At 21.1% G+C, this 22,542-nt stretch overlaps 4 protein-coding genes across 4 annotated transcripts; all 4 read left to right on the top strand. All coding sequences in view use genetic code 6, as the record gives it.

Moving 5' to 3' along the window:
• Nucleotides 1-1,598: 1,598 nt before the first annotated feature.
• On the top strand, nt 1,599-5,114 carry TTHERM_00607080 (cation channel family transporter; the record flags this gene model as incomplete). Its single annotated transcript, XM_001010547.2, has 6 exons — nt 1,599-2,227; nt 2,447-2,572; nt 2,729-3,076; nt 3,290-3,585; nt 3,637-4,355; nt 4,419-5,114. 6 exons carry the CDS (start codon nt 1,599-1,601, stop codon nt 5,112-5,114), a joined length of 2,814 nt encoding a protein of 937 aa, XP_001010547.2.
• Nucleotides 5,115-7,388: 2,274 nt separating this feature from the next.
• On the top strand, nt 7,389-11,018 carry TTHERM_00607070 (cation channel family transporter; the record flags this gene model as incomplete). The annotated part of the gene is made up of 5 exons (XM_001010546.2): nt 7,389-8,100; nt 8,179-8,887; nt 9,216-9,514; nt 9,573-10,297; nt 10,389-11,018. The coding sequence occupies 5 exons, from the start codon at nt 7,389-7,391 to the stop codon at nt 11,016-11,018; spliced, it is 3,075 nt and encodes a 1,024-aa protein (XP_001010546.2).
• A 4,041-nt stretch (nt 11,019-15,059) lies between these two features.
• Nucleotides 15,060-15,344, top strand: TTHERM_00607050 (transmembrane protein, putative; the record flags this gene model as incomplete). The annotated part of the gene is made up of 1 exon (XM_001010544.2): nt 15,060-15,344. One exon carries the CDS (start codon nt 15,060-15,062, stop codon nt 15,342-15,344), a length of 285 nt encoding a protein of 94 aa, XP_001010544.2.
• A 690-nt stretch (nt 15,345-16,034) lies between these two features.
• TTHERM_00607040 (cation channel family transporter) lies at nt 16,035-22,012 on the top strand (the record flags this gene model as incomplete). Its single annotated transcript, XM_001010543.2, has 8 exons — nt 16,035-17,533; nt 17,847-18,145; nt 18,204-18,352; nt 18,665-18,922; nt 19,006-19,355; nt 20,219-20,517; nt 20,555-21,297; nt 21,383-22,012. 8 exons carry the CDS (start codon nt 16,035-16,037, stop codon nt 22,010-22,012), a joined length of 4,227 nt encoding a protein of 1,408 aa, XP_001010543.2.
• Between the last annotated feature and the right edge of the window lie 530 nt (nt 22,013-22,542).

Below are 22,542 nucleotides of genomic sequence, written 5' to 3'. Positions count from 1 at the left end.
AATAATCTATTTTTATTATTCATTTAATAATAAAACATAAATTTAAATATTACTCTAAATCCTCGTTTTTTAATGCTCATTTATATTAGGATGGGAAAACTAAAAAATTCAATATAAGGTGCACGTACTAATAAATAAATCAATTTTGTCTTGAAAATATCTGAAAAAATATGGTAGTTATTTTAAAATTTCTGAATTTTTTTATATAAACTATTAAATTTAAGATTTAATTAGTTAAAATTAATTTATTTAAAATAATAGATAAGCTAGTTTTATTTATAGTTATATATATATTATATTTATTTTGGTGTAATAGTTTTTAGGTAAGAGAGTATCTTAAAAATATTGATTTTGAGTTTATTATTAAATAAAATCTTCAATTTGAAAAACTAAATATAATTAAGAAACCAAATAGCAGCAAATAGAGATAGCATATAAGTGAATTTTTATCATAACAGAATGCTCTAATTGATTTCTTTATACTCTCTTTTACTTATTAGAAGAAATTTTTCTATTAAGTATTTTATAAGAAGATATGTATTAGTTTTAAAATCAATTTTTTAATTGAGAGATAAAAGAAAATAAATACCCAATTTTATATAGGTAAGATATGTCATTTTTGAAAGACTTTATAAATAAATTAAGGGCTAATCATTTTGAAATTATATATCTTAATATATGCTAAATTAAAGCACATAAATTGTATTTGAGGATATTGATTTAGAAATTGCTTAGACAAAAAATATTTTATGTTTCAAGAAAAATATAAACTGTAGATAAAATAAGAGAGCAAGAAGATTAAACGCTTTATTGTTTTTCTCGCTGGTTTTAATAAAGCTTGAATGCGTTAGGGAAATTTATTAGATTTAAACGCTAATAATTCTGATAGAATTGGATTATAATCAATAAATAAAAGATTTTTTTAATCCTGGTAAAGTTAATTAATAATTAGAAATATACATAAATTAATTAAGTTTCTATCAGCTGTAAAAAATTAAACCGCACAACGGGTTGGCTGGCTTTAAAAAGGATAAATTAAGATAAAATAAGATATTTAATAAATTATTAATAAAAATCAATTAAGACAAAGGGTTTAAGTTAAAAATTAAATATAAGTATAAATATTAAATAGTGTGTAATTAAATGCGTCAATTAGATTTTAATCATAATAAAGTAAAAAAAATTCTTATTTAATTTATATTTATGTTAAAAAATCGTTTAAATTAACTTATTTTATTTTTTAGTTTTGTATTACAATTTTTTAGTCACGAATTTTTCTCAAAAAATATTTAATGCATATTAAAATTGTATTTTATTTTCTGCAATTAATACATTTTTTAGAAAGAATTAGTTAATAAATTTTTCATGGTTAATCCCCTCTAATTTTCTACTTTTTTTTATTCAATTTTAATCTATTTTTAGGGTTTTTAAAAAACTTTAATCGTTTAACAATTATTCTATACTAAAATTTTTTTTTAAAATTAAATAAAATTTGTATTTTTAGTATATTAATCACAATATTAATTAAGAAATAGGCCAAAAAGCTTAAAGAAGAAAGATTATTTAATCATTTGAAGTAGGAATAAATTAACCCATAAATGTCGATTAAAGATTTGAAAATCGAGGCTACTCGCTATAATTAAGGTGAATCTATAAAATCTAAAGATTGGGAGCTAGTTAGAAAAAAGGTCTTTGAGGAAGAAGATCTTTTATGGAATGATTCATAATTAAAAATAAATGAAGCCAAAGAAAAGCCTTTAAATCCAAATTAGATTTTTTAAAAATTAGAGAATGATATGATTTAAAATAGCGATGAAAAGTGCTTGAAGTCTATGAACCAAAGCATTAAGAGTTAAAATACACGAAGACGGAATTTGTTCTCTAAAAAAAGCTCTAGTAGAACTGGGACAATTGAACTGGAAATATCTAATTTAAATGAAATAACATTTTTAAATTAGCCATAGCGTGAACTTTTATCAAGAGAATAAACCAACTTACAACAAGGGACAAAATAAAATGGCAGTAAAATTAACAAAACAATTGAATCTAATAAGCAATTCTTTAAGATGGTTTCTCTAATAGCAAAAATAAAAATAAAAATGAGAGGTTTTTATCAAAATTTTACTAATATTAAAAGATCAAGACTTCTTAGTAGAGATATACGCATGATTATAAACGATCAAAGTGATGGAATACAAACTAGAGATAATTTGTCAAATATCAGCTAGTAAGACTTTAATAAGAATTATATTTGCTAATACTTGAAATTTCCTTTATTTAGTATTTCTAGCAAGTCAGGCTTTTATATAAAACTCATACTAGTTCTAAGTAGTATCATCTATCTCTTTTTCCTTTCTATTTTCATAGTCTTTTAGGTTAATGATGAGTTTTCTAAATTGGTATGTTAAATTATCAATTTTGTATGGATGATTGATTTTTTGTTTAGCTTTAATTCTTAAACTTAAGAAGGTGCTGAAATTATTACAGAAAGAAAAAAAGCTATGAAAATTTACCTCAAGAAAAAGTTAATTTTTGATATAATTCCTTTTACTTTGAATATGCTTATATTTGAGTATTAAAAATTATTTATTATCTAAATCTTTTAATTCCTAAAATTGGTTAATATTTATTCTGATTTTTAGTACATCTAATTACAATTATGTATGAGAATGAAACATGGATATATTATTTAACTTACAAATCTTATTATGCGTTTGTTTCTCATTAGCCATACTATTGCCTGCTTATGGTACTTAATTGGTCACATAGAAATCATGTACTTTGAAGATGATAATTCTTGGCTAGCCTAAGATTAATATAAAAATGAATTTTGGTGGAACATTTATTTTTCTGCTCTTTACTGGTCCTTGACTTTGATTTCCACTGGTTCTAATATTTGCTCAGCAAATTTAGAGATTATGTTCACAACAGTAATCATTTTGTTTTCAGGCATGTCCTTTGGTTATATAATTACAATTATTGGTGATATTTTATCTGAAATTAACACAAAAGAGGTAAAAAGGAAGTAAGGTACAAATGTTATTAACAACTACATGAGGCAAACTAATATTTCAAAGTAAATTCTTTCTTATTTTAATAAAAAATTTAACGAAAATTATTCAAAAAAATGTGTTATTCTTATCATTCTCACTACCCTCTAATACATTTCTTACATAAATAAAACCTTAAATAAAATAATTTCTATATTTGATTATTTAATTTTTTCTAATTTAAAATATTTACTAAATACAATAAATTTGTATTTTTTATTATTATTTTATTTATGAAGGGAGCTGCAAGCTTAAGTTAACTTGTATCTATAATAATATTACTAAAATAACTTCTTTGAAGAACAATAAAGTAATTAATAAGTTTTAGATAAGCTTCCTGCTGATTTGTAAGATTGCTTAAAGAGAGAATAATTTAAAAGTCTTGTACCCCAAATAGATTTTCTATTTAAAAATTTACTATGTATCTAGACTATAGAAGACCTCACTTTGTTCATGTCAGAAGAGTTTTATTTGCCAAACTAGAAGCTTAACTTAAACGACGGATAATTTTTGCTTTTTATAACATAAGGATAATGTATAATTTTTATTGAAGTCATAAAAATAATTATTAACCTAAATTTAAAAGTGACGATATTTTAAAATGATGCATAAGAGTATTCACGCGAAAAAGGAGCTAAATTAAATGTTGGACAACATTTTGGCCTAATTAATTTTATAACTGGGATTTCTTCTGAAAGTAATGCGAAATCGAGCATGTTCACTAAAGTAGTGAAGATTAATAGAGTAGATTTTTTGAAGGTTGTATAAAAAAATGAGGTTGAGTATTAAAAATTTTGCGAGCTGAAAGATAGAATTCAATTTTATGAAGAATTTAAAAGCCTCAATTTAAAATGCAACATTTGTAACTCTTTCTATCATTTAGACAAAAGTTGTGAACTTATTAATATTAACCGAAAATAAATATATTACAAATAAAAAATTAACTAATAAGAATAGCAAAAAAGAATTCCTTTTAAGAGACTAAATTTAAAAAATCACAACCCATTAATAATTATTTAAAGCGTAAATGAGCAGGCATAAAACTTTATAGGCGACATTAAGAAGTTAAAAGAAACAGATATAATAGAACTACTAGATTTAACTATCAGTGATACAGAATAATCTTAATTTGAAGAGAGGTCATCATAATCATAGCTACAGCAATCGTAAGAAGAATAAGAATTAGAATTTGAATCATAGAAGTATTCATAAAATGTAGCTCATTAAAAAATAGACTAGGGCTTAAGAAAGCAAAGCACATTAGGGAGAAATTTACCAAATAAATAATCATTTAAAGACCTAGATGTAAATATATACATATATATATAATTATTTATTAAATATATTTTTGCGAATTTAAATATTTAGGAATAATAAATAGGATTTGATTCTATTTAAATACTAAAATATGATTTCTTATCGGACCGAGTGATATAATAAAGTAATGAATCAAATAGAAATTAGAATTCCTAGCCAGTATTGAATGAAAATCATATTACTGCTATTAAAGATTTCGAAAAAATTAATAAATGTCATTCAGAAGATAAAATTGATATTTAAAACTTCACAATTCAAAATAAAAAATAAACATTTTAAATTACATAAAAAGATATTTAGAATTAAAAATTTAAATCTCCATTAAGTTCTATCTTTGAAAATCCATAAGAAAATAACTAAAAATAAATCTTATAAAAATAGTTTGAAAGTTCTTTTTAGTTACTGAGTTAGATATTTTAAAGCAATAATAATAATAACAACAACAACAACAACAACAACAACTGCAATAATAATAACAATAACATTAATAATAGTAACTTTAATATTAATAATAACACTCATAATATAAATCTCTTCAAAAAAATTTAAGATTTTTAATAAACAAACAAAAAAAAAGGAAGTTTTTAGTACCTATAACTCATAGATTATGAATTTGATTTACAAAAAGATTTCGAAAGCTATTTTGTTTGTGGAAACTTTAAAGAAATTCAATTAAGACTGCAAAAATAAGTTAAAAAGAAGTTAAAAAGAGCGCATAGAAGCTTTTTTGTGCCATCAAAAAATTGAATTATTATTAAAAACATAAGTAGAACCTATTTATTAATTTGTAATTACTATAGCTGTTCCTGCATTAAAAATATCACAGATCATGATATCATGATTTGTGATATTTCAAATAATTTTTATATTACTAATGAATATTTTATTTTTTTAAATCTTAATTATTTTGTTTATATTTGATTTCTTATATTTTACAAAAATTAATCAAAATACAGACAGAAACCTTTTTTCAAATTTTGAGAGTAAAAAAATTTTTTTTACAGTAAATAAATTTTTTTAAACACCAAAATTCGCTTTTTGATTTAGGTAAAAAAGTGGTGGTAGTTAAAGAGAAACGGCAGTATATAATATATATTTTTTATTATTTTATTAATATATTAACATCTGAAAATAAAATTATTTTGTTTTATGTATGCATTTAAAAAATTAGTTTTTTAAGAAATAATAACTAAAAAAATGAATTTCATCATCATTACATTATATGATAAGTATTTTTATGATTTATTAAAATAATTAATACTGAATTTTTGTGAGCTAAGTTTATCTACTAGAGAGCAATAAATTAGCAATAAGAATGAAGATTTTTGCTTAACTTCGTAAATTAAATTTATCAATTAAAGCATCATTAAAATAAATACAAATATAATAATAGTGATTATAAGCAAGTATTTATATATTTTAAGTATTTACTATATGTTCATTTAAAATGTATTATTTTTTAATATATTTTTTTCAAAAAATATTAGCAGATATTCATTGTAACTCTCGCTAGCCAATAATTTGCACAAAATAGTAGTAGCTAATAAATCAAATTTGTTTTTAAATAGGTTCAACAAAAAAATCTAATTAAAAATACTATAAAAGTGACTTAAATTGTAAAACACATTTATTCATAGTAATTAAAATATTTTTGAAAATTTAAATGCCAATCTAAGATATATAGATTGAAGAGATTCTCTAAAACTAAGGAATAGCTATAAAATTAGAAGATTGGTAGTAAGTTAGAAATAAAAAACTAACTTAGAAATTATCTTTAAATAAATAAATTCAATGATTTTTCAAATATCTACTTTGATTATTTAATTAGTATTATTCAAGACATTTTATCTGAGATGAACTAAAATGATCTTAAAAGAAAATAAAACACTAACTTAATCAATAATTTATAAGCGTTAAGTTAATATATCAAATTAAACAAATAAATTTAATTATTATAAATTCATATTACTGAAATATCCACAAACAAACTATTTAATTGATTATTTAATAAACTTTTAGTTTATATCTAATCCTAATAAAAACTTTCTATCATTTAATTGAAAATTATTTCTACTTCATGGTTTTTTTAAACAAAATATATTTATTACATAAAGGAGAGGGATACACTGTAAAGATAAAAATAAATTAAGTATTGGAAAAGATTAAAGTAAATTTATTCATTTACTCTGGATGGAAAAAAAATTGAAATTAAACCCACACCAATTTATTTCAAAAGAATTTTTAGCATAATAAAAATATGATTCATATGCAGATCGATCTAGTTATTAACTTATTTAATTATTAAGAATGAATTCTTTCAACAAAATAAAAAAATACAAAGCAGTTTGCTTACAAAAAATTTAAATTTTGATAACTTTGTAAATGAAAGCTTGTAGAGATGATTGAAAAATGTTGGAGCAAATTTACTACTTTTAATTAACAAAAGAAATTCCTCTTTTCAACCTGTCAAGCAAAAAATATTTTATTTTATGCTAATACTATTTTAGCTAAAATATTAAAGTTTAGGAATTTAATTTATTTGCTGTGAAGAGTTGAATATTTTCAATTAAAATGAATGTAATATATTTGTTTTTTACCATAAAACAATTTCTCACAAAATTATTTTTTTAGTTTTTGATTGTGTGTGGTTGGTTGAATTAGTTTTCAAACTAAATTCAGCATATATGAAGTGGAAATTATTACTTGATTTAATTTAATTGTGTTTTAAATAAATTTTTTGATATTCACTTTCTATTTGGTTGAATTTCAATTTTTTTTATTATGAAATGCATTTAGATAAATAACTATTTTTTTTAATAAACAATTCAATAAGAAATGAAATAAATAGTGTATATTATATAACTATTTAATTGCATAATTAATTTAGAATAAAATAATACAAAAAACTTAGAGTAGCATATTCAAAAAGTAAATAAATTAAGTAAACCTAATTAGAAAAGCAAATTAATTTTTAAGAGAAATTAATAACATACAGCATAAGAAATATTTGTAATAATATAAATGTCAATATTAGATATATAGATAGATAGTACTCGTTAGAACTAAGGAGAAGCAATTAAATCTAAAGACTGGGAGCAAGTCAGAAATAAAAAATTTTAAGAAGATGAACTATTATGGAATGATTCATAATTTATCATAAACGGCAAAAAAGAAAATCAAACAATATAATAAAATATTTAAATATAATAAAGCTAGGATATCTTGTAAAGATACGATAGCGATTTGGGCAACTCATAGAGAAAACCTATAAACTTTAAGAATTAAAATAGTCGTAAGTTTTAGTACATTTCAAGATAGACAAGTAGTAGAAGTAGGACTATTGAATTAGATGCTTCAAACATAAATGAATTATCTCGCATAAATTAGATAGAGGAATCAATCCCTATAAAGGATTAGAAGAATGAAATTTAAGGTTGTGAACCTCTACAAACAAATTAAAAAAATAATAATATTCGAACTAATAACTTTAAAAATTATCCTTCTAAAGCTATGATATGGGTCACAAAGCTAAAACTTAGGCTAAGAAACTTTAAACTAAACTTTAATAAGGCATATGAATCTAAATTGTTGAATAGTGAGATGCGCTTAATGATAAACGACTCCAGTGATTCAATTGAAGAAAAAGAAACGTTTTTTGAAACTCTAGAAAAATGTTGTAGCAAATTTACTGTATTCAATTATTTAAAAAAAATTCCTCTTTATAATCTATCAAGTAAATCAGGATTTTATATCAAGCTTATTCTTGTTTGGCTGAACATAATTTATTTACTTTTATTCTCAATTTTTATAGTCTTTTAAGTAGATGATGATTTCTCAAAAAAAATTTTCTAAATAATCAATATTGTGTGGTTGATTGAATTAATTTTCAATCTTAATTCTTAAATTCAACAAGACATGGAAATAATTACTAGTAGAGGTAGAGCTTTCTTAATTTATATTAAAAAGAAGCTTTTATTTGATTTAGTTCCTTTGATACTAAATTCTCAATTCGAACATACTTCTTCAGCTTTGCTGTTTTAAGTCTTTTAGTTCCTTAAATTGTTTAACATAATTCATGATTTGAAGTATGTAGAATTGCAGCTTTGTATGAGAGTCAAAAAGCACTACTTAATTCAGCTTATCAATCTTGTTTTCGGTTTATTTTTTATTGGTCACATTATATCTTATCTTTGGTTCCTAATCGGATATGTAGAAATCAACTATTTGCAAAATCAGAAATCATGGCTGGCTGATGATATGTATACTGATGCATTCTGGTGGTAAATTTATTTTTCTTCTCTTTATTGGTCTTTAACTTTAATGTCTACTGGATCAAATATTTGCTCAGCTAATTTAGAAATCATGTTTACAGTAATAATTATGCTTTTCACGAGCATTTCTTTTGGATATATAGTTACTATTATTGGGGATATTTTATCTGAGATGAACTCTAATGATCTAAAAAGAAAGTAAGACATGAACGTCATTAACAATTATATGCGTTAAAGCAGTATATCAAAGTAAATTAATAATAATAAAATAAATTAAGTTATTTAACATATTTTCAATTATTATAACAAACTGGTTATTTCTGTTCTAATAATAATTTAATAATAAATTAAGATTAAGTTTATTCATTAAAGGTGTTCATCCATCAATTCGACACATTCTCATCAATTTTTAAGAGGAAGTGTCTTTCTTTTCTGATTATTATTTATATTTCAAAATATATTTTTTAATTTTACAAATAACAAAACATTTTTTAATATTTATTTTTATAAAAAAATACCTCACACAAAAAAACAAAAAAATTTATGAATAAAATATTTTTTTGATGATTAAAAATAGGGAATTGTAGGCAAATGTTAATTTGTATATGTAGCAATATTACCAAAATAATTTTTAGGAAGAAAAATAAAATAAATAATTAGTGGTTAGTAAGTTATCAATTGATTTACAAGAAAGCTTAAAGAGAGAATAATACAAAGAAATTATTTCATAAATTGATATTTTGTTTAATAAAATAATAAGCTATAAAGCTCTTTAAGATATCGCTCTCTGTATTGAAGAAGAATTTTATTTACCTAATCAAAAACTTAAGATTGATAACACTGACTAGTCGCTATTATTTATCATTTAAGGAGAAGGTAAATTTAATTTAAAAATTTTTCTTTTATATTTAAGATAATTATTAAAATTAATTAGTGGAAATTTAGACTAGTCAAGGAGAGGAAAATATAAACAGCAATTATAATAAAAAGAAGCTAGGTGCAGGAAAAAACTTTGGGCTTATTGAATTTATAAGTGGAATTTCTAAAAATCATAGTTTAAAATCAACTATGTTTACTCAAATTGTAAAAATTAACAGAACAGATTTCATAAGAATTATTAAAGATAATGATTTAGATTATTAAAAATTTTGTGAATTAAGGGATAAAATATTATTTTATTCAAACTTTTAGGATTTGAATATGAAATGTAATTTTTGCCATTCTTTCTTTCACTAAGATTTAAATTGTAAATTGGTTAACTTTGACAAGAATAAAATTTACATTTCATAAAGTGTAAATTAATAAGAAACCCAGAAAAGAGTTTTTCATTAGCGAAATAAAATAAAAAATATAAACCCTTTATATATTTAATTTGCTATTAATCAAAATGCATTGACTTTTATAGAGGATTTGAAAAAATTGAAGGATATAGATGTTTTAGAATAGTTTAATATAACGCTAAGTGATTAAGATGAAGATTGTATTTCTGATAATAATAATAATTCAGATCATTAATAAAAACAATAATAAAAATAATCACAAAAAGAGCTTGATTCTAAAAAGAATTCTTAAAATAATATTTCATAAAAAGGAGGAGAGAATTGTATTAGGAAGTAAAGCATTTTTGTTCTAAATAAACAATCAGCTTAGGATTTAGATGTAAATTTTATCATACTAAAATTAATTTACTCATATTTATATTTATGTTAAAATTTACTCATATTAATTATTTAGTTTTTTTTTTAAGTAGAATTAACAAAATTAATAGGAGTCAAATTCAGCACACAAGCAAGAATAAAGTACTGAAAAACTTAATTTAAACGGTTTCGAAGTTTTTGTATAAAATTCAATAACTCTATTGAATGAAAATCAAAGAATTACTGTTAAGGAATTTGATAAATGTATGAAACAAGAGTCTGAAAATACAAAAATTTCAGAAGAAAAGTTTGATAGTATGAATACAATCTCTTAGAAAAGGAAGCAACCACATTAGACAACTAGCAAAAGCATTAAAAATATAAGTATTAGATAATTATAAAGAGCATCATGTTTCTTTGAAAATCTAAATCATGATTAAAATGACAATTTTAAGTAAGAAATGTAAAAATTGATGGAAAACTTCAAATTATTGAATTAAACAATAACCAACAATGGAAACAATCAAAAAAACTCTTCTTATTTCTTAACCGAAGAAAGTAATATAAAAAATTTTAAAAACTGTTAAAGTTAAATGATGTATTATGATTTTGACATACTCAAAGATTATGCAAAATATTTTCCATTAGGTAATTCTAAAGAAGTTATCTTCAGATTAAAAAATTAAATAAAAAAAAAATTTAAAAGAGCAAATGTTAGCTTTTTATTTTAAAATAAAATATGAATATTTTTCTATTAAGCCTTTGTCTTAATTTATTTCTTTTATTATAAAATATGAATGTTTAAAGTATTTGTTTTAATCTATTTCTTTTTTAATAAAATATGAATGAATTATTTTATAATATTTGTTTGTATTTAGCTTTTTATTTTAAAATAAAATATGAATGATTTTTGTCTTAAACTTTTTGTTTTAAAATAAAATATGAATGTTTCAAAAAAATATTTGTCTAAAGCTTTTTCTTTTGTAATAAAATAGGATTTGAAACCTTATTTTTTTTATATTATTAAAATATAAAAACTCTTTGAATATTATTCTACATAATCAATAAAAAAATAACAAAAATTCTCAGACAAATGTTTTAAAAATTACAAATACTCACACAAATACCAATTATATATTTAAATCTCTATTTTTTAATTGATAAAAATAGTAGTACCATTTTGCTATAAAGTTATAAATATATTCTTATCCTGTATATGTAATTAGTAAGTAAGTAAGTAAGTAAGTAAGTAAGTAAGTAAGTAAGTAAGATTCAAAAACTGCAGTATAATTATTAATTGTTAAAAAGAACGTTATTTGTAATTACTGTATGTCCTTTTATTTAGGGAAAATTTATTTTTACTAAACCCTAAATTTGAAAGAATTTTTTACATAAAAATTTACTCTTTGACTGAATTAAGAAAGAGGTGGAGTTAATTTTTATATGTTATTTAATAAATATATTATCATCGAAGATAAAATTATATTATTTATATCATTTAAAAAAATACTTGTTATATTAACTTAATAAGACAAATCAATATTTCATAAAATTAAAAAGCATTTTTATGATTTATTAAAATAATTAATCTGAAATTATGTAATCTAAATTGATTTAATTGATAGAAATAATTAGCAAAAGAATTAAGATTTTCTCTTAATTTTGTATATTAAATTTACAAATATATAAGCATAATTAGAGTAAATACAAATGTAATAGTAGTAATTATTAGTAAGTATTTATATATAATAAGTTTTTAATATATGAAAATTTTATTTTAAATAAAAATATTTATACTAGATACTAATATTTATTTTTGAATTTACCTTTCTCAAAAAATATTAGCAAATACTTATTAAAACTCTATCTAAATAATAACTTATACAAAAAAGTAGTAGCTAATAAATCAAATTATTTTGTAAATAAGTTCAACATAATATTCTAATTAAAAATATAAATGTGAAATAAATTCTAAAGCACAATTATTTTTAAAAAATGAGCAAAACTGCAAAAAGTTTGAGGAAAAAAAAATATTTTAAAAAGTAATCTAAAGAGATTGAAGAGAGAGCTATGAAATCAGAAGGTTGGCATCAAATCAAAAACAAAAATTTATTGAGTAGGAGTTTCTATGGAATTATTAATAAATCAGCATAGTTGAAAGCAAAAGACATAAAAAATATTTTAAAATATTTAAATTTTCTTAAATTTAAATGGTTGTAAAGATTAAATTTTTAATCAGATTAATAGCTTTTGGTTTAAAGAATTTAAGTAATTGCAGATTCCAATTTATTCTACAAGTAGAACTAAGAATAAAATTATTGAAATTGATGTTTCAAACATAATATATACATCTAAAATTAATTAAACATAAAACTTAATGGCTTTAATGGATTAGAAAAGAGGAATCTTATATAGCCCACTAAATATTTAAAAAAGGTAATAAAAAATCCAACAAATAACAAATAAGTCTAATTTTATAAAACCATGGTATTGATCAAAAAATGGAAATTAGACTAAGAATTTTTATGAAGCGATTAATAAATTTCAAAAGCCTAGAATGATAAGCAGCGAGATCGGTCTAATTACCAATAATTCAAGCAATTTAATATGAAGAGAAGGAAAACTTCTTTTAAACTGTTGAAAAATGCTTAATAAAATTTACCATTTTTAATTCTTTAAAGATAGATTCCCCTCACTAATTATTTTAAGCAAATTATGATTATATGTTATTAACTCTTGTTTTGCTTAACATTATTTACTTATTTATTTACTATTATTCTGAATTTTTATAGTGTTTTAGGTCTAAGATAGTTTCTCCTAAAAAGCTTTTTAAATTATTGATATTTCTTGTGGTTAGATGATTAATTTTCAATATTAATTCATAAATGCAGCAAGTTAAGGAAATTATTACAATCAGAGAAAGAGTCTTTAAAATTTATTTCTAAAAAAATTATTTGATTTTTTTATTTGTTACCTTTGATTTTAAATTCACATCTAGAACACAACTCCTCATTGTTAATATTTTATATCTTCTATTTTCTTAAACTGTTTAACATTAATCATGATTTGAAATTCATACAATTGCAGTTTTGCATAAAATTAAAGAAACATTTTATTATTTGATTATCTCATATCATTTCTTTTCTCTTGTACTTTATAGGATATGCAGAAAATTATTATTTGCATGATCGACACTCATAGTTGCCTCAAAATGGTAGAAAAATGCATTCTGATGGTACATTTACTTTTCTGTTCTTTACTACGGTCTTTAACACTAATGTCTACATACTCAAGTGTTTGATCAGAAAATGTTTACATCAATAATTATGCTTTTTTCAAGTATCTGCTTAGGTTATTTATTTAATTAGTATTATTGAAGACATTTTATCTGAGATGAACTAAAATGATCTTAAAAGAAAACAAGACACCAACTTAATCAATAATTATATGCGTTAAGTTAATTAATCAAAGTAAACAAATAAATTTAATTACTATAAATTCATATTACTATATTACTGAATTATCCACTAATTAATTAATTATTTAACAAGGAATCAGCTTATATCTAATTTTGATACAAATTTTATATCATTTAATTTATTATTATTACTACTTCATAATATTTCATTATCAAAATATATTTATATATAAAGGAGAGGTTTAATGTGTAAAGATAAAGAAATTAAAGTATTGCGGGATATTTGGCGTGGTCAAATTGGTTACTAGAATATCCTCAAATCATACACTCAAATCAAGCATATTAACTAATATAGTTAAAATAAATCAATTTTGATTTTGTTAGAACTATTAAATAGAATGATTCAGAATATCAAAAATTTTGTGTGATAAGAGACAAAATATTTTTTATTCAAATATTTAGGATTTGAATTAGTAATTTATATGCTATTCTTTCTTTCACTATGAATTAGATTATTTGATGGTGAGTATTAAAAAAATTTCTTCTTTAAGAGCTTATTGTCCTTTCTTCAATCAATCAATACACTAGTGATTTTATACTTTCAAATTTAGTGGTTTATTCATAAAAATGATGCAGTATTAAGTAAATTTGTTCATTTACTCTGGAAAAAAATTGAAATTAAACCCCTATCGATTAACTACAAAAGAATTTTTAGCATAATAAAAATATGATTTATATGCTGATTGATCTAGTCCTTTACTAACTTAATTAACATTAAACAAATCAAAAAAGCAATATGCTTTTTAATTTTATAATAAGAATGAATGCTTTTAATAAAATAAAAAAATACAAAAGAGTTTGCTTACAAAAAATTTAAATTAGGATAACTTTGTAAAATAAAGCTTTTAGAAGTTATTGAAAGGTGCTGTAGCAAATTTACTCTTTTTAATAACAAGCAAAAGAGGTTTGTTTTAAATGAATTCTATTTTATCTAAAATGTTAAAGTTTTAGAATTGAATTTATTTGCTTTTAAGAGTTGAATATTTTCAATTAAACTGAATGTAAAATTTTTGCTTTTTACCATAAAAAGATTTCTCACAAATATTTTCTAAGTTTTTGATAACGTGTGGTTGGTTGAATTAGTTTTCAATTTTAATTGCTAAATTAAGCATAAATAGAAATTATTACTTGCAGATGAAGAGCTTTTTTAAATTATTTTCAAAAAAAGGTTTTTATTTGATCTACTTCCGCTGATTATAAATTTATAATTAGAAAGCAACCATCAATTTTGCTGTTTTAATTTTTTTAATTAATTAAATTGTTTAACATTAACCTTAACTTGGTTCTTGTAGAATTGCAATTTTAAATGAAAGTTAAAAGCATTATCTAATTCAGCCTACAAATCTTTTATGCTTATGGTAACTAATCAGCTATTTTGAAGTAAATTATTTTCAAGATCAAAAATGATGACGGAATCAAGATATGTATACTAATGCAACTAGCTGGTATATATATTTTTCTACATATAATGGCCAACAACACTAAAAACAACGAGTTCAAATATTTGTTCAGCTAATTTAGAGATTACGTTTACAGTAATAAGAATGCTATTCACAATGATTTCCTTTGTCAAATTTCTGATTCGAGATGAACTCAAAGGATCTAAAAAAAGTAAGACGCGAACATTATAAATAATTACATACAATTATACATGAAAATAAAATTTATAATTAAATTTTTTTTAATAAAACTGATGAAATTATATATTTCTAATAATTATTAATTTACATTGTCAAATTCCCACTAATAAAACTAGTTTTTTATTATTACTGTATATGATAAATTAATTATATATTTGTTTGTTTGCCTTATTAACAATAATTAATATAAAATTTATGATAATGTCAAGCTAATTTAAGATTCATTTGATGGTAGAAATAATATCTATTTTTATTAATTCAAATATTTTATTCTTTCTTTAAAAGACTATTAGGCCAAATTAAAAAAAATAATATTTACTGGGAAGTGCTTTAAATAAATATTTTGACTTTTACTTTCGATTTGAGTGAGTTTAAATTTATTCAAATAAGAAATACATATTGATTAACAGTAATTTTTTCTCACTAAAGAAAATTCAATAGGAAATGAAATCAAAAGTGTATTTTATAAATTATTTATTTGATAAATGTTTATTACATAATAATTTTTAAATAAAATAATACAAAAAACTTAGAGTAGTATATTTAAAAAGTAAATAAATTAAAAATAGCTAATTAGAAAAGCAAATTAATTATTAAGAAATTATTAACATACAACATAAAAAATATTCGTGATCATATAAATGTCAATATTAGATATACAGATAGATAAAACTCGCTAGAACTAAGGAGAAGCTATTAAATCTAAAGACTGGGAGCAAGTCAGAAATAAAATATTTTAAGAAGATGAATTATTATGGAATGATTCATAATTTATCATAAACGGCAAAAAAGAAAATCTAAAAATATAGTAAAATATTTAAATAGAATAAAACTAGGATATTTTATAAAGATATGACAGCGATTTGGGCAGCTCATAGATAAAGTCTATAAGCTTTAAGAATTAAAATGGTCGTAAGTTTTAATACATTTCAAAATTGACAAGTAGTAGAAGTAGGACTATTGAAATAGATACTTCAAACTTTAATGAAATATCTCGTATAAATTAGATAGATTAATCGATACCTACAAGGGATTAGAGGAATGATACTTAATGTTGTGAATCTCTACAAACAAATTAAAATAATAATAATATTCGAACTAATAACTTTAAAAATTATCCTTCTAAAGCTATGATATGGGTCGCAAAGCTAAAACTAAGACTAAAAAATTTTAAACTAAGCTTTAATAAGACAAAAGAATCTAAATTGTTGAGTAGTGAGATGCGCTTAATGATAAACGACTCCAGTGATTCAATTGAAGAAAAAGAAACGTTTTTTAAAACTCTAGAAAAATGTTGTAGCAAATTTACTGTATTCAATTACTTAAAAAAAATTCCTCTTTACAATCTATCAAGCAAATCAGGTTTTTATATCAAGCTTATTCTTGTTTGGCTGAACATAATTTATTTGCTTTTATTCTCAATTTTTATAGTCTTTTAAGTAGATGATGATTTCTCAAAAAAAGTTTTCTAAATAATCAATATTGTGTGGTTGATTGAATTAATTTTCAATCTTAATTCTTAAATTTAGCAAGACATGGAAATAATTACTAGTAGAGGTAGAGCTTTCTTAATTTATATTAAAAAGAAGCTCTTATTTGATTTAGTTCCTTTGATACTAAATTCGCAATTTGAACATACTTCTTCAGCTTTGCTGTTTTAAGTCTTTTAGTTCCTTAAATTGCTTAACATAATTCATGATTTGAAGTATGTAGAATTGCAACTTTGTATGAGAGTCAAAAAGCACTACTTAATTCAGCTTATCAATCTTATTTTCGGTTTATTTTTTATTGGTCACATCATTTCTTGTCTTTGGTTCCTAATCGGATATGTAGAAATCAATTATTTGAAAAATCAGAAATCATGGCTGGCTGATGATATGTATACTGATGCATTCTGGTGGTAAATTTATTTTTCTTCTCTTTATTGGTCTTTAACTTTAATGTCTACTGGATCAAATATTTGTTCAGCTAATTTAGAAATCATGTTTACAGTAATAATTATGCTTTTCACGAGCATTTCTTTTGGATATATAGTTACTATTATTGGGGATATTTTATCTGAGATGAACTCTAATGATCTAAAAAGAAAGTAAGACATGAACGTCATTAACAATTACATGCGTTAAAGCAGTATATCAAAGTAAATTAATAATAATAAATTAAATTAAATTATTTAACAGATTTTAAATTTATTAGAAACTGGTTAATTCTGTTCTAATAAAAATTTAATAATAAATTAAGATTAAATTTATTCATTAAAGGTGATCATCTGACACATTCTTATCTATTTTTAGTTAGGAAGTGTATTTTCTGATAACTATTTATATTTCAAAATATATTTTATAATTTTACAAATAACATTACATTAAATTAACATTTTTATAAAAAAATAGCTCTTACAAAATATAAAAAAATAAATGAATAAAAATATTTTTTTATATAATTAAAAATAGGGAGTTATAGGCAAATGTTAATTTGTATATGTAGCAATATTACCAAAATAACTTTTAGGAAGAAAAATAAAATAAATAATTAGTGGTTAGTAAGTTATCAATCGATTTACAAGAAAGCTTAAAGAGAGAATAATACAAAGAAATTATTTCATAAATTGATATTTTGTTTAATAAAATAATAAGCTATAAAGCTCTTTAAGATATCGCTCTCTATATTGAAGAAGAATTTTATTTACCTAATCAAAAACTTAAGATTGATAACACTGACTAGTCGCTATTATTTATCATTTAAGGAGAAGGTAAATTTAATTTAAAATTTTTTCTATAATATTTAAGATGATTATTAAAAATAATTAGTGGAATTTTAGACTAGTCAAGGAGAGGAAAATATAAACAGCAATTATAATAAAAAGAAGCTAGGTGCAGGAAAAAACTTTGGGTTTATTGAATTTATAAGTGGAATTTCTTAAAATCATGGTTTAAAATCAACTATGTTTACTCAAATTGTAAAAATTAACAGAACAGATTTCATAAGAATTATTAAAGATAATGATTTAGATTATTAAAAATTTTGTGAATTAAGGGATAAAATATTATTTTATTCTAATTTTTAGGATTTGAATATGAAATGTAATTTTTGCCATTCTTTCTTTCACTAAGATTTAAATTGTAAATTGGTTAACTTTGACAAGAATAAAATTTACATTTCATAAAGTATAAATTAATAAGAGGCCCAGAAAAGAGTTTTTCATTAGCGAAATAAAATAAAAAATATAAATCCTTTATATATTCAATTTATTATTAATCACAATGCATAGACTTTTATAGAGGATTTGAAAAAATTGAAGGATGTTGATATTTTAGAATAGTTTAATATAACACTAAGTGATGAAGATGAAGAATCAATTTCTGTTAATAATAACTCAGATCAATAATAAAAATTATAATTAAAATAATCACAAAAAGAGTTTGATTCTAATAAGAATTCTTAAAATAATATTTCATAAAAAGTTGGTGAAAATTGTATTAGAAAGCATAGTATTTTTGTTATAAATAAACAATCATAGGATATAGATGTAAATTTTTCATTTTAAAATTTATTTACTCATATTTTATGTTAAAATAAATGTATTCATATTAATTTATTTTTTTAAACTAGGATTAACAAAATTTATAGGACTCAAATTCAGCATATAAGCCAGAATAAAGTAATGAAAAACTAAATATAAATGGTTTCGAAGCTTTTTTATAAAATTCAATAACTTTATTGAATGATAATCAAAGAATTACTGTTAAGGAATTTGATAAATGTATGAAACAAGAGTCTGAAAATTCAAAAATTTCAGAAGAAAAATTTGATAGTATGAATACGATCTCTTAGAAAAGGAAGCAACCACATTAGACAACTAGCAAAAGCATTAAAAATATAAGTTATAGATAATTATAAAGAGCATCATGTTTTTTTGAAAATCTAAATCATGATTAAAATGACAATTTTAAGTAAGAAATGTAAAAATTGATGGAAAACTTCAAATTATTGAATTAAACAATAACCAACAATGGAAACAATCAAAAAAACTCTACTTATTTCTTAACCTAAGATAGTAATATAAAATTTTTTAAAAATTGTTAAGGTTAAATGATGTATTATGATTTTGACATACTCAAAGATTATGCTAAATATTTTCCATTAGGTAATTCGAAAGAAGTTATCTTGAGATTAAAAAATCAAATCAAAAAAAAATTTAAAAGAGCAAATGTTAGCTTTTTATTTTAAAATAAAATATGAATGTTTTACTATTAAGTCTTTATTTTAATCTATTTTTTATATAATAAAATTTCAATGAGTTACTTAAAAATATTTGTATTAATCTTTTTATTTTTAAATAAAATTTTAATTATTTAACAAAAAAATGTTTGCTTTAAGCTTTTTATTTTAAAATAAAATATGAATGATTTTAAAATAAAATGTTCAACTTAAGCTTTTTTAAAAAAATAAAATATGAAAGATTAAAAAAAAATTTTTTTCTTATGATATTTCTTTTACAATAAAATATGAATGATTTTTGTCTAAGATTTTTATTTTAAAATAAAATATCAATGTTTAAAAAAAATGTTTATCTAAAGCTTTTTCTTATGTAATAAAAAATAATTTTCTTATCAACCATAAAATTTAATTCAACCAATATTTTATTAAACCAATTATTTTCAAAAAAAATGTTTGTTCTTTTCTGATTATTATTTATATTTCAAAATATATTTTTTAGTTTTAAAAATAACAATACATTAAATTAATAATTTTTTAAAAAATACCTCTATAAAAATAATAAAAAAATGAATGAATAAAAATATTTTTTTGATGATTAAAATAGGGAATTGTAGGCAAATGTTAATTTGTATATGTAGCAGTATTACCAAAATAACTTTTAGGAAGAAAAATAAAATAAATAATTAGTGGTTAGTAAGTTATCAATCGATTTACAAGAAAGCTTAAAGAGAGAATAATACAAAGAAATTATTTCATAAATTGATATTTTGTTTAATAAAATAATAAGCTATAAAGCTCTTTAAGATATCGCTCTCTATATTGAAGAAGAATTTTATTTACCTAATCAAAAACTTAAGATTGATAACACTGACTAGTCGCTATTATTTATCATTTAAGGAGAGCGTAAATTTAATAAAAAATTTTTTCTATTATATTTAAGATGATTATTAAAATTAATTCGTGGAAATTTAAACCAGTCAAGGAGAGGAAAATGTACACGGTAGTGACAATAAAAAGAAGCTAGGTGCAGGAAAAAACTTTGGGCTTATTGAATTTATAAGTGGAATTTCTAAAAATCATGGTTTAAAATCAACTATGTTTACTCAAATTGTAAAAATTAACAGAACAGATTTCATAAGAATTATTAAAGAAAATGATTAAGAATATTAAAAATTTTGTGAATTAAAGGATAAAATATTATTTTATTCAAACTTTTAGGATTTGAATATGAAATGTAATTTTTGCCATTCTTTCTTTCACTAAGATTTAAATTGTAAATTGGTTAACTTTGACAAGAATCAAATTTACATTTCATAAAGTGTAAACTAATAAGAGACCTAGAAAAGAGTATTTCATTAGCGAAATAAAATAAAAAATATTAATCCTTTATATATTCAATCTGTTATTAATCACAATGCATTGACTTTTATAGAGGATTTGAAAAAATTGAAGTTTATAGATGTTTTAGAATAGTTTAATATAACACTAAGCGATGAAGATGAAGAATCAGTTTCTGATAATAATAATTCAGATCATTAATAAAAATTATAACAAAAATAATCACAAAAAGAGCTTGATTCTAAAAAGAATTCTTAGAATAACATTTCATAAAAAGGTGGAGAGAATTGTATCAGGAAGTAAAGCATTTTTGTTATAAATAAGCAATCAGCTTAGGATTTAGATGTAAATTTTATCATACTAAAATTAATTTACCCATATTTATATTTATGTTAAAATGTACTAATATTAATTTAGTTTTTTTATGTAGGATTAACATAATTAACAGGAGTCAAATTCAGCATATAAGCAAGAATAAAGTACTGAAAAACTTAATTTAAATGGTTTCGAAGCTTTTGTATAAAATTCAATAACTCTATTGAATGAGAATCAAAGAATTACTGTTAAGGAATTTGATAAATGTATGAAGCAAGAGTCTGAAAATACAAAAATCTCAGAAGAAAAGTTTGATAGTATGAATACGAACTCTTAGAAAAGGAAGCAACCACATTAGACAACTAGCAAAAGCATTAAAAAGATAAGTTATAGATAATTATAAAGAGCATCGTGTTTCTTTGAAAATCTAAATCATGATTAAAATGACAATTTTAAGTAAGAAATGGAAAAATTGATGGAAAACTTCAAATTATTGAATTAAACAATAGCCAACAATGGAAACAATCAAAAAGATTCTGCTTATTTCTTAACCTAAGAAAGTAATATAAAAAATATATAAAGTTGTTAAAGTTAAATGATGTATTATGATTTTGACATACTCAAAGATTATGCAAAGTATTTTCCATTAGGTAATTCTAAAGAAGTTATCTTCAGATTAAAAAATTAAATAAAAAAAAAATTTAAAAGAGCAAATGTTAGCTTTTTATTTTAATATAAAATATGAATATTTTTGTATTAAATCTTTATCATAATCTATTTCTTTTATAATAAAATTTGAAATAATAAATTATTTTATCATATTTGGATTAAACTTTTTATTTTTAAATAAAATTTGAATGATTTAACAAAAAAATGTCTGTCTTAAGCTTTTTATTTAAAATTAAATATGAATGATTTTAAAATAAAATGTTCAACTTATGTTTTTAATTAAAAAATAAAACATGAATTATTTTTTTAAAAAAATTTTTTCTTATGATATTTCTTTTATGATAAAATATGAATGATTTTTGTCTTAGATTTTTATTTTAAAATAAAATATCAATGTTTAAAAAAAATGTTTATCTAAAGCTTTTTCTATTGTAAATATAATAATTTTAAACATTTTTTTCTTCACAACTATAAAATTTTATTTCAACTAATATTTATTAAACCAATTATTTTTAAAAAATATGATTCTTTATCAATGTTTTTTCGAAAAATAGGATTTGAAATCTACTTTTTTTTTATATTATTAAAATATAAAAACTCTGAAAA

This window comes from Tetrahymena thermophila (genome assembly GCF_000189635.1).
Source record: "Tetrahymena thermophila SB210 genomic scaffold scf_8254754, whole genome shotgun sequence".
In the NCBI taxonomy this organism is placed as follows: domain Eukaryota; phylum Ciliophora; class Oligohymenophorea; order Hymenostomatida; family Tetrahymenidae; genus Tetrahymena; species Tetrahymena thermophila.
Note: the sequence above shows the minus strand (reverse complement) of the source record. Positions and strands in the feature narration are given on the sequence as shown.